General features: G+C 41.2%; 1 protein-coding gene across 1 annotated transcript in view; it reads left to right on the top strand.

The window, feature by feature from the left end:
- The first annotated feature begins 7,109 nt into the window (after positions 1-7,109).
- Positions 7,110-12,561, top strand: part of ADPRH (ADP-ribosylarginine hydrolase) — a 13,293-nt gene continuing 7,841 nt past the window's right edge. Inside the window, exons 1-2 of the mRNA XM_006884259.1 lie at positions 7,110-7,438; positions 7,980-8,340. Coding sequence (XP_006884321.1) covers positions 7,117-7,438; positions 7,980-8,340 — 683 coding nt within the window. The 5' untranslated portion in view covers positions 7,110-7,116. The remainder of the gene's footprint in view (positions 7,439-7,979; positions 8,341-12,561) is intronic.

The raw sequence follows: 12,561 nt of genomic DNA, 5'->3' as shown, positions 1-12,561 counted from the left end.
CTCTTTGAGTCACAAGTGACTCAACATCACACAACAGCAACAACATAGTCTATTACATTATTTACATTTACTACTTTGTGGTTTTGGAAACTTCATGAAAGATCGTCATTCCTTGATGGCAGAGGATTTTGGGGTTACATCTGTGAATGTAGTCCCTTTGGTGAATAGAATTTCCTTTATTACATTAATGCACCATTTAGGGAGAGGTGTATTCTGTATCAATCAGTTTAAAAAAATATTTTTAAATTCATACACATTGTATTTCACACATTCTTTATTCACATTGTATTTCATACAGTCACTCCCACGCATCATGTCTTATAAGATTAATCACCATTGATCTATGCCCAATAATATCCCATCTTTTCAGATCCCCAGTGAATCTTTCTCAATTCCTTCACCTTCTCCCTTCACCCACCAAACTCTGAGACCCTGTGATCTCTCTCTAGGCCCCCATCCTTGGCCTCCCTGCCCCCTCTCCTTCCCTCTTTGGACATTTATACACATCTCACTAGGTAATCTTTTATTTTTTACAATAATTATGTTTGAGATCTAGAAAGAGCAGAAAACACACAGAAACATCTTGTTAGGTGCCATTGATTCAACTATGACTCACAGCAGCCCTGTGAACAACAGATGGAAGTCTTGTCCTATCCTGTGCCGTTCTCACAATCTCTGCTATGCTCAGTCTCTGACCCTGCTGCAGCTACTGTGTTGACCTATCTTCTTGAGGATTTTCCTTTTTTTTGCCAACATTCTGCAGAAACTCTATAGAAAAACAAGCACAAATGGAGGAAAGTTAGAAGCCATGTGGCGGTCTTCTGGGGACACTGAAAAGAACCCCAGGGAAAATGAGACAAAGATTTCAAGCCCCCCCACCCCCCACAGAATAGACAGAGAGGCTCTCCCTGAAGCTGATGCCTTGGATTCAGATTTCTAGTCCTCTGGGACATACTTTGGGCATGGTGCTAGGAGAGGCTTTTCCTTGGATGGGGACATCATGCTTGGAAAGCAAAAGAGAGGAAGAACCTCAATGAGATGGATTGACATAGTGACTGCAGCAATGACTCAAGTGTGTCAGAGATGATGAGAATGACACAGGATAGGACAGAGTTCAGCTCTATTGTTCATTGGGTCGCTATGAGGCCTACTCGACTCAATGGCACCTAACAACAACAAACTGTGAGGGAACAAATTTCTATTAATTAAAGTCAGACATGATGGCATTTCTGTTAAAGTACTATGAAACTACAATAAATATTTACTATAAATGATAGTAAGAAATTCTTACAATGAATGTAAAGCTAGGTGGTTAAATGAAAAAGAGAATACAATTTTATATACAAAATCATGTAAAATTGAAAGTAACTATGCATGAAATAAAGCCTAAATGTACAGAGAACAACTGGTAGAATGCACATGTTTTTTTTGTGTGTGTGTGTTCTCAAATGTCTTTATAAATAAAAATTCATGTTCTAAAAAAAAAGTTCCTCCTTATTCCCTACTCCCAGGAAACATCCCCATGTCTCTCCAGAGAAGTAATCATTATCTTTTATACTGACCATATGATGTGCATCCTCTAAGTCCTTTTATATGCATGTGCACATCCATATTTAGCTATCTTTTGCATAAATAAGATTATGTAATACTCATCATCCTAAAACTTGATTTTTTATTTAACAGAAAGCCTCTAAATTCTTTCCATGTGAACACCACCTTGGCTAATCCATGGTTTTGAACAGTCTGTTGTAGGCTCTATTTGAGAGGAAGGAACTAATACTCTCTGGTAGAGGGAAACTCAGGTTATTTCCGACTATCTGCTGTTAGAAACAACTCTTCTAAGAACATCTAAGGACATTTATAATTGTGCACATACATGGTATTACTTCAGGAGAGATTCCTGGAAGCTTTCCTCCTTTAATCATTTCCTCTTGTCTTTGTTGGAGAAGGTCTGGATAGCTTGTGTGCCTAGGAGAACAGTTTGACAGAATTCACCTATTCACTTCCTAGAATTTTACCTGCATGGTAGCTTCTGTAGAAGAACGTTATTATTATTCCAAAATACAAATGAAGTACCAGAGGCATCTCAGAGATCATGTCTGAGTCCTGAGTTTCTCAGTAAGAGTCACAACATAACAGATGATACATGTTGATGAGTATTGAAAATACCTGGGGAAGAATTAAAATGTGTCTTCCTCAAACAAATTGGGCCAAGGAGTTAAGTCTTCCTAGTTTTTGTGTTTCTATATCTATTTTAATGTCTAACCAGCAGCACAATAGTGAATGATTCAGTGTGGTTTTTCTAGTCATCGACTTTGGCTTTGACCAGCTGACTAGGTACAGCTATCCAAATGTGAGATATTTGTGGCTCCATCAGGGAATTTAATAGGGCAGAGCTCAAAGCTATTATGCATAGGGTTATTATGAGTTGCAGTCAACTCGATGGTACCTAACAACAACAACAACAATAATGTAAATAGCCCTTTTTTGGTGAAGAACATGCAAATTAGCTGAGTGAACCATCAACAGAGGGATTGATCAAATAAGAATTGATACCTTTGAGTTGTGGTGGTTCAGAAGAGTTTTTAAATAGGTCTGTCCTTGAGTGCGTGAAACCAAGCCACTCCCTGAAGACAAAGATTTTGAGATTCTGTCTTACATTCTTTGGTCCTGTAGCCAGGAGTCTTTGGAGAGGGATATCACGTTTGGAAGCATTAAGGGACAGAGAAAGGGAGGAAGACCCCTGGTGAGATGGATTGACATAGTAACTGGATTAATGAGAGTAGGTGTGTCAGAGACGTGTGCGGTTGGCTCAGGATAGAGCAGGGTTCAGAGCTATTGTACATAGGGTCGCTATGAGTCACAAACGACTTGAAGACACATAACAACAACACCACCACCACCACCACGCTTAAATTGAGTCGGTTCAGAGGCAGACAACAGAATTGCTCTACCATTAAGAAAGGATAAGCAGAGAGTGAAGCATGCCTTTTGGGCTAGAGATTCCAGCAGGAGACACAAGTCTGAGACTGACTCAGATACGAACGTGGCAGAGGTAATGCAAAACCTTTGTTTCTCCTCTATTTTAAAATGCCTTCCAATCAGAGGGGCTCTCTTTCCAACAATGCCCTGTTATTTACAGGATTTTCAAAGTTCTCTTATCTCAGACGTGGATGGCCAGTCTTGTTTCCTAGCCACAATGGTCCACGTACAGCAAAATAAGAATTTGTGGAAGCCCATAGCATACTCCCATAGAATGATTCTGGTTCTCCTTTAAAAAGACAGTGTTCACTGATTTAGAGGGGAAAAATGTTGTTAGGATTTTTTGTTGCTGTGTTTACTGCTGTCTTTTTTTTTAAAAAAAACAAACTGGGGAAAAATGCCATTCTTCTTTCAGATAAGTAATGGACTAAAATCCATTTAAATTTTTAGAACTTGATTTTTTTAAATTTTATTTTATTATTTTTGTATGCGTGTACCGTCAAATCGGATCTGACTGGTACAGGAGGAGATTGTCCCTCCTTCCCCGGCAGAGCATCTGGTGGATTCAAACCGTGCACCTCTGGGATTGTAGTTGCAGCTTCTTGCCACTATAAAATCCATTTAAATTTTAACCCTAAGAGTTTGTTGTATGCTGTCCAGCCGATTCCAACTCATAGAAGACCCTGTTTGACCCTATTTGACGGAATAGAAATACTCCATAGGGTTTGCATCCAAACCTGTAAAATTAATGTGCTGGTAGGTTAAATGTTTGGACAGTTCACTACCCGGAAGGCTGGCACTGTTATTATACCGTATTTTATGGATGAGGTGCCTTTGATGTGGCTAAGCCCTCTCAGTGCCCTTTATCTGGGACCACACTGGCTCACTGTCCCTCAGGAAAGCTCAGGGTCAGAGAAAAGGCCCAAATGTCACTCAGGAGTCACGCACGGCTCACTGCCAAAGCAGAGGGAGAGCCGATCTCGGGACCAGCTATAGGAAACGTAAGGTGCGCACAGCACCCGAGAGCTTTCTGAACCAAAAGGCGCGGCTCGGCCTGGAAGCAGCTCTGGGGGTCCGGCCGGTCGCGCTACGATTGGCTGAGCGGAAGGTTCAAGGCTCTCGTTCCGCCCCGGTCCCAAGCCCCAGCCTCGCGGGCTTTCGCACGGCGCCCTAGCGGAGAGAGCCGGTGCATCCCGCCCGCGCCGGGACCCCGGCTCGGCCCCGCCCTCGGCTGTCCCCGCGCTCTGCTCCCACCACCACCAGGTAATTCTCCCCTCCTGGCCCCGATCTCCGATCTGCGGAGGCCAGGGCTTCTGGAGCTGAGGGTGCGTCCGCGGGCAGGCCACTGCTAACTCACTCTCCAAAGTTGTTTCGGTTTAAAAGGAAAAAAGCCTCACCGTTCCTGGCAGTCCTGAAAAGTGACAGGGCCCCTCGTATTTCCCGATGGGGTGGGCGGCACTGTTTTGCAAAATGTGTGTATGTGACACAGAGAGGCAGAGAGACAGAGGTGGAGATGGGGAAGTTCAAGCTTTGGATTGCTACTGGAAAGGTGGGGGGATCGAACCTACCAGCTGATAGAGGAAGAAAAGTGGAGCAATCTACTTCTGAGACGATGACAGCCTCGAAAGCTCAGTGGACACTTCTCTGTTCTACAGGGTCATTATGGGTTGAGGTTGACCCGCAGTGATTTGGTGTTTGGTGGGTGGGTGTGCGTGCACGTGCTAGACCATCATTTTGAATATACAGTTTGGGTGTGAGTGTGTAAATGGAAAATTCAGAAGCATTTAAGGAATAAAAGTGTGCTGAAAAGAGGAAGCTGTAGACTCCTGAGTGAAAATGAAGAGTCTGACAAAAAAAAAAAAAAAAGGGTTAACTCCTCAGCCCAACCCACCAACCTGCAAACCTGCAGTACAAGTTTGAACATGGATGCCACAGCACCGCCAACAGGGCTCCAACGGGGAATTGGCTTAGGGAGTGGGGCATTTATGAGACACAAACACCGAAAACCAATGCCATACCAGGGATTAAAATAATTGAGGTTTCTTATCTGAGATCTCAGACATACTTAGAGTATCAGAGATCTTAGAGTATCTGAGAACTCAGATACTCGAGAAAGTAAGAGAAAAACAATTTAAATCTTGATAGTTGCCAAAAAGGGGAGAGTATTGATAGTAGAGGAAAGGCATGGGGAGAAAATATTCTTGTTCAATAAATGGAAATGTTTTCTTTTGATTGTGCATGAATGATGAAAATAAAATTAGTTCCCGGCGAACTCTGGTGGCCTGGGGACAAGAAGCTGTGCTGCAATCCCAAAGGTGCATGGTTCAAATCTACCAGATGCTCTGCTGAAGAAGGAGGGACAATCTCCTCCTGTACCAGGCGGATCCGATTTGACGGTACACACATAAAAAATAAGAATAATAACAAAAAAATAGTTCTCATTCCATGCCAAGCACTGTTCTAAAATCTTTATGCACCTTAACTCAGTTCCTTCTCCCAGCAAACAAAACAGGTAGTCGCTGTTTCTATTATAACCATTTCACAGATGTCGAGTCTGAGACACAGAGAGGTAGATAGGTTTAAGCTGAGGTGGATGGATGATATAAAGCATCTTGGCCCGGGATCAGAAAATTCCATTTCATTAGAAGGACATGGATGTGCAGGAGGAGCAGGGAATTAATCATTGGGTTTGCACAGTTTTATGGGGGGGGGGTGAGAAGAAAATTAAATTACTTTGTTATTTGTATTTAAATTTTGTAAATAAACTTGTAGAGAAGAAAAGAGGGGGAAGAAAAAAAGAAAATTCCATTTCATGGTTGTGTGGACTAAGTCTGCCTGAATGTCCGTTTTCTTATTGTCAAATGCACGTTACAGTCCCTCCCTGCAGGTGAGATGGTGAGTGTAAGAGTGCTTGGTGAACTGTGTGCTGTGATACCAATACCAGAAAACCTAGTGCCATTGAGCCCATTCAGGCTAACAGTGACCATCCACTGTATTCCCAAGGCTGTATATCTTTACTGGAGGTGACTGCCCATCTTCCTCTCACAGAACAGCTAGTGGGTGCGCTGCAGTATAGAAATAAATACACCATGCCACCAGAGCTTCTTTGAGATACCAACAGAATTATTATATTAACAGTATTATTTAAGTAGGGAGCTGTCATGGTAGTGTCTGTAGCTAGGTGAGCTATTAACTTAAAGCCTATACATTTTTGGTGGTTAGAATCCATTAGCAGCTAGCATCATGGGAGAAAGACGAGTAGTCTTGTCGGGTTATGCTTTATAGCCTCAGACACCTGATAAAGGATTACTATAAGACAGAACTGACACAAAGGTAATGAGTGGAGGGGTTTTAAATTTTTTCCCCTTTTTTCAGTTTAAGTGAAAGGCGATAACATCAAAGTGAAGTCTCAACTGAAAAGGGAAAATTATAATCTTAATTTGACTTTTAAAATTTAGTGGACCTGTCCCTCACAGACAGCAAAACATAGTGGTTAAATAGCATTTATTTTTTAAATAAAACATGGGGTTTGGAATTGCATTAGGTTGTTTGAATCCCAGTTTGCTATTTTCTAATTGTGTGACTTGAAACAAGTAACAGAGCATTTTTGCATCATAGCTGTTGTTTCCAGTTTATTAATGTGTAAAATCAGCCTAATGATTCCTCATAGAGCAATTATAAGGATTAAATTAGATTTTAGGTGAAGCAGTCAATGTAGAGTCCCTCTGTGGTACAGTTAACACATGTGCAAGTTACCAGCTTGATGGTTAGAATTCCAAGCCCACCTAGAAGTACCTAACAAGAAAGGCCTGGCAATCTACTTCTGAAAAAGTAACCATTGAATGCCCTATGGAATACAGTTGCTGCATGGCATTGTGCATTGAGGCACATACACTCTTTAACATAATAACAATAAGAGCCTTGTCTCAAGTGTCAGAGTGCTAATCAAAAGGTCAAATTGCAGTTCCATGTTGCATGTTGCAATCTACTCCATGGCAACTGTTTTTTGTTTCCTTTGTTTTAGCAGGGTCTGCAAAGAGTAAGTGCACAATAGAACTTTTATTATTTATAAAAATAATAGGACTTCTAATTTTTTTTCATATGTCACAATTTCTCCCCAGAGACAACTTCTCGATGCCCACCATGTGTGGGGGATTGATAGAAAGGTATGTGGCTGCCATGATCCTAAGTGCAACTGGTGATGCCTTGGGGTACTACAATGGAAAGTGGGAGTTCCTCAGGAGTGGGGAGAAGATCCACCAGCAGCTGGCCCAGCTTGGTGGCTTGGATGCCATAGATGTGGAGAAGTGGAGAGTCAGTGATGACACAGTGATGCATCTGGCCACAGCGGAAGCCCTCATAGAAGCTGGGGAAGCCAAGGACTTGACCAATCTCTTTTCCCTCCTTGCCCAGCATTACCAAGACTGCATGGAAGACATGGACGGCCGGGCACCAGGTAAGCCGGACCTGTGGAGCTCCAGGGGATGCTGAGAGTAGAACAAGTCCAAGAGAGTTACTACGAATGTTGGTAAATGCTTGTATTGAGACAGAACTATTGGTTTCATACTAGACTACTGCTGGCAAGTCAGTTTCAACTCATGCTGACACCTGCCCCCGCCCCCGCCACACACACACACACACACACACACACACGCACACACTGGGTTTCTGAGGCTGTATGTCTTAATGAGAGGATGCTGCCTTAATTTTTCCCAAAGACAGGCTGATGGGTTCCAACTTTTGGCCTTTGGGTTAGCAGTCCAGCTGTTAACCTAATACATCAGACAGGCCTCTTACTGTTTACCATGGTAAAATTATATTCTAGAAAGTAAGAAATTGCGGAGATGGGATTTGAAGGTTGGGGCGTGTATTATACTATCACAGTGACTTTCCCTTTCTGTTGAAGAAACTTGGAGACAGAACTTGTTTCTTCCTTTCTGCTAGGACCTCTGCTTTGGTCAAACTGACACTCATTGCCCTACCTAATTCTTCCCCAGGTGGTGCCTCAGTGCAAAATGCCATGCAGCTGAAGCCACACAGCCCCGATGGCTGGAGGATTCCCTTCAACAAATATGAGGGTGGCTGCGGGGCCGCTATGCGGGCCATGTGCATCGGTCTCAGATTCCCTCACCAGAGCCAGATGGATATGCTGATCAACGTGAGCATCGAGAGTGGCCGTATGACCCACCACCACCCCACAGGATACCTGGGTGCCCTGGCATCAGCTCTTTTCACAGCCTATGCTGTGAATGGCAAACCACCCCAGGAATGGGGGAAAGGTCTGATGGAGGTGCTACCAGAAGCCAAAAAGTACATTGTCCAGTCAGGCTACTTTGTGGAGGAGAATCTTCAACATTGGTAAGTTTGTTGTTGTGTGTGCATGCTAGGATGGTTGGACCGCGGTGTGTACGTGCTCTTCCACTTTCTTCAGCCACGTCTCTGCTCACCTGCTAAGGATTTCCAGTTTACCTGTCAGTGATTGCTGTGAAGTAGCCCACTCTATGCCTCAGTGAGCAGCGTATTAAGATAGTCATACGGCTTCCCTTTGTGTGAGGATTTTACTTTGTATTCTTGTTTTCTCTCGTTTTTTGGTTCAAGGCAAAGGTATATAGTTTGAATCCACCAGGTGCTCCATGTGAGAAGATAAGCACCCCACTGAAGGGTTGGTTCTGAAGCGACAGTACACAATAATTTGCATTTGAGATGAGGGAGCTTGGTGGCTTAGAGGTGAGGTGTAGCACTATTAACCCAAAGGCACACAGTTTGAATCCCCCAGCTGCTCTGTGGGAGAAAGATGAACATTTCCCCCCCCATATCATTTAAAGCCCAGGATACCTTCTGGGGGAGGGTCTAGCTCTGAGTTGTTTATAACACCATGCCAACAACAATGTACTGAGAGTAGCTATACTGTTTATCTCCTCGTTGTTTTTCTGTGTTATTTTAACTGACTAATAATATTTTGACATCATGGGTTATAATGCCTGAAATCGATTTTTCCACTAGCTCATTGTTAGCTGCTGGTAAAGCCACATCTTCCTGTTTTGTGAGTTCATTCTGTGTTCCCTTTCTTAGAATAAAAAGGTCCAGAGGCTTTCTTCTGAAGATGCCTATGATATTTTAAAGTTCCTCCTTGAAATGTAAAGCTTGACATTACCCTCCACGTAGGAGAAATACACACTTATTTACCACTCTTTAACTTGATGCATGTCTTCTTTATCTAGAAACAGGTGCAGTTTCCTTGCTCATAAAGATAAAATTTATTCAACGAATATCACCTACAGCTAATTTTGATTTTCTATCTAGGTTAGGATATTAATATAAGACATTGAAGTCATCTTGAAATTTTCTCTCTTTACACATCCATCTGATACATTTTTTTAACAAATAAAATTTTTATTTCATGCTGTTTTGCCCTCAGAGTTCGTGTACATTGTTTTTCACACCAGATCTTTCCCATGTCCTTTACTCATCAATTTGTGGGACCCTATGATTACTTCTCATTCTCACCTACAGGTTCCTACCCTGTCCCACTTGGATCCTCCCACATATTTTACTAGTTATCTTTCTGTTTCTGTAATAATGGTCTTATACAGTATTTCTCCTTAAGGGACTGAGTTAGTTCACTTATCATAATGCTCTCCAGTCCTTCCCAAGGTAAGTAGTGATTTTCTTTTTCTTTTTTTAATTGAGATTTTAATGAAAGTTTATAAAGAACTTGGATTTCCATTCATTCATTGTTGCACATTTTCATCCCTGCCCTCCTTTCCCCCCAGCTCACTTTTTTTTTTTTGGAAAAAAATTCTTTCGTTGTTATGTAGTCTGTCCTCCCCAGACCACTTACTGAGCAGCTCTTACTCTGGACTCTTGTCATGCCAATAATACCTAATCATAGATTCCTTTTATACAGTTCTCTCCCTCAACTGTTTCTATGTCATGCACATTATTTATCTTTTTTCTTAGTTTCCCCTCAACTCCCATGTAAGTCCTGTTTTATAACAGTGGTATTATGTAGTATTTGTCTTTTTGTGACTGAGATATTTCAGCACTGCATAGTATTCTATTGTGTGAATATACCATAGCTTCTCTATCCATTCGTTTGTTGATGGGCAGTTGGGTTGTTATCAACTCTTTGCTATTGTGAACAAGGCAGCAATATTCATGAGTGTGCTTGGGTGGCAGTTCTGGTTTCATTAGGGTATATTGCCAGTAGTGGAATTCCTGGGTCAAACAGTATTTCTGTTTCCAATTTTTTGAGGAAGTGCCAAACTACCTTCCATAGCGGTTGCACCATTTTACACTTCCACCAACAGGGAGGATTCCAGTCTCTCCACAACCTCACTAGCATTTGTTGCTTTGCTGCTCTGTTCAATTTTGCTATTTTTACTGGGGTGAGATGGTATCTCATACTTGGTTTGATTTGCATCTCTCTCAGAGCTAGGGATTTTGAAGATTTCTTCATGTGCTTGTTGGCGACCTAAATGTCTTCTTTGGTGAAGTGTATGTTCATATCCTGTTCCCATTTTGCAACTGGGTTGTTTACCTTTATCTTGTTGTGGTGCTCAAGTATTCTATAAATTCTAGATATAAATCCCTTATCAGACATGTCAATATCATATATTTTTTCCCAGTCTGTGGCTTCCTTTTTTGCCCTTTTAGAGACGTTCTTGGATGTGCATAGGGATTTGATTTTTAGAAGGTCCCTTTCATCTATTTATTTTATCTTCTTCTGGTTGTAGATTTTTCAGGATGCTTGGAAGACTGTTCATGTTGTGCATTAGTGCTTCTGGGGTTCTTCCAAGCCTTTCTCTAATGAAGTTTGTAGTCCTTGACTTTAGTCCTAGGTCCTTGATGCACTTTGAGTTGGTTTTTGTGTATGGTATGAGGTGTGGGTCTTGTTTGAGTTTTCTCATGATGGTTTTCCAATTTTGCCAAGTATCCCCACTTAACTGATCTCATCTCCTTGTCAAAAATCAGTTGACCATATGTTGCAGACCGAGGGTCCCAAAGAATGAAATAATTTTATAATTATTAATAATGAGACAGACTACCAGGAATGATATAGAGCAGAGAGTGTGAAAAATAGGGGGCCAACAGTTCCCATGACTGAAGGCCCCAAGCCATGCTTCTCTGAGTATTTATTTAGAATCATAAGGAAGGTAAACAAAGTAAAATCACAAGGAAGTACAAAACAAAAACAAAGGATAACGGTGAAGTCTTTTACAGATAAGGCCAAGTTCCTCTTTATGCTAATCTCAAGAGGGAGGGATTCATTTGACACAAACTAAGAACAATGTTGACTCCTAGGGAAGGCCCCAATGCCACAAGGTGGCCTTCAGCTTGTATTAAGCTTCCCTCATTTCCCGATACAGCATTTGGTCTACTATTATTAAATTTGATATTCGGCTTCCCTCAACCATAGGTAAATGGGCTGATTTCTGGGTTCTCAATTCTATTTCATTGACCTATATGTGTCTGTCATTATAGCAGTACCATGCTGTCTTAACCACCACGGTAGTTTAGTAGGATTTGAAATCAGGAAGTGAGATGCCTCCTACCCTTCTTCTGTTTTTAAGGAGTTCTTTGCTTATTCGGGGCTTCTTTACATTCCAAATGAAACTGGAGATTACCTTTTCCATCTCCTTGAAGAATGGAATTGATATTTTTATTGGGATTGCACTGAATGTGTAGATTGCCTTTGGTAGTATTGTCATTTTCACAATATTGAGTCTTCCTATCCATGAGCAAGGGATATTCTTCCATTTCTCCAGGTCTCTTTTTGTTTCTTGTAGTAATGTTTTGTAATTTTTGTTGAATAGATCCTTTGTGTTTCTAGTTAGATTTACTCCCAAGTATTTAATTTTGTGATTACCTATTGTGATGGGTATTGCTTTTCTTAACTCTAGTTCTATAGTCTCTTTGGCACCATAGAGAAATCCAATTGATTTGTATGCTGATCCTGTATCCTGCTACTTTGCTGAACTGGTCAACTATGTCCAGTAGTTTTCTTGCTGAGTCTTTAGGGTTTTCTAAGTATACTATCATATCATCTGCATAGAGAGACAATTTTACCTCCTCTTTGCCAATTTTGGTATCTCTTATTTCTTTCTCATGTCTTATTGCTATCGCTCATACTTGTAATACAATATTGTATAGGAGAGGTGATAGTGGGCATCCTTGCCTAGTTCCTGTTTTCAAAGGGAATGCCTATTTAACTTCTCCCCATTTTGAACAATATTGGCTCTCAGGTTTGCATATATACATTTTTACTATTTTGAGGAAATTCCCTTCTATTTCTATTTTGTTGAATGTTGTAATAAAGAAAGGGTGTTGGATTTTGTCAAAGGCCTTTTCTACATCAATTGATAGTATCATGTGGTTCTTGTTCTTTGCTTTGTTAATATAATGAATGACACTGATTGTTTTTCTTATGTTGAACCATCTTTGCATACCTGTTATGAATTCCACTTGGTCATGGTGAATTATTTTTTTATGTGTTGTTGGATTCTATTGGCCAGGATTTTATTCAGGATTTTTGCATCTATTTTCATGAGAGATATTGGCCTACAGTTTTCTATTTTG

This window comes from Elephantulus edwardii, unplaced genomic scaffold (assembly GCF_000299155.1).
Source record: "Elephantulus edwardii isolate Elephantulus edwardi_28Jun2011 unplaced genomic scaffold, EleEdw1.0 scaffold00032, whole genome shotgun sequence".
Lineage (NCBI taxonomy): Eukaryota > Metazoa > Chordata > Mammalia > Macroscelidea > Macroscelididae > Elephantulus > Elephantulus edwardii.
Note: the sequence above shows the minus strand (reverse complement) of the source record. Positions and strands in the feature narration are given on the sequence as shown.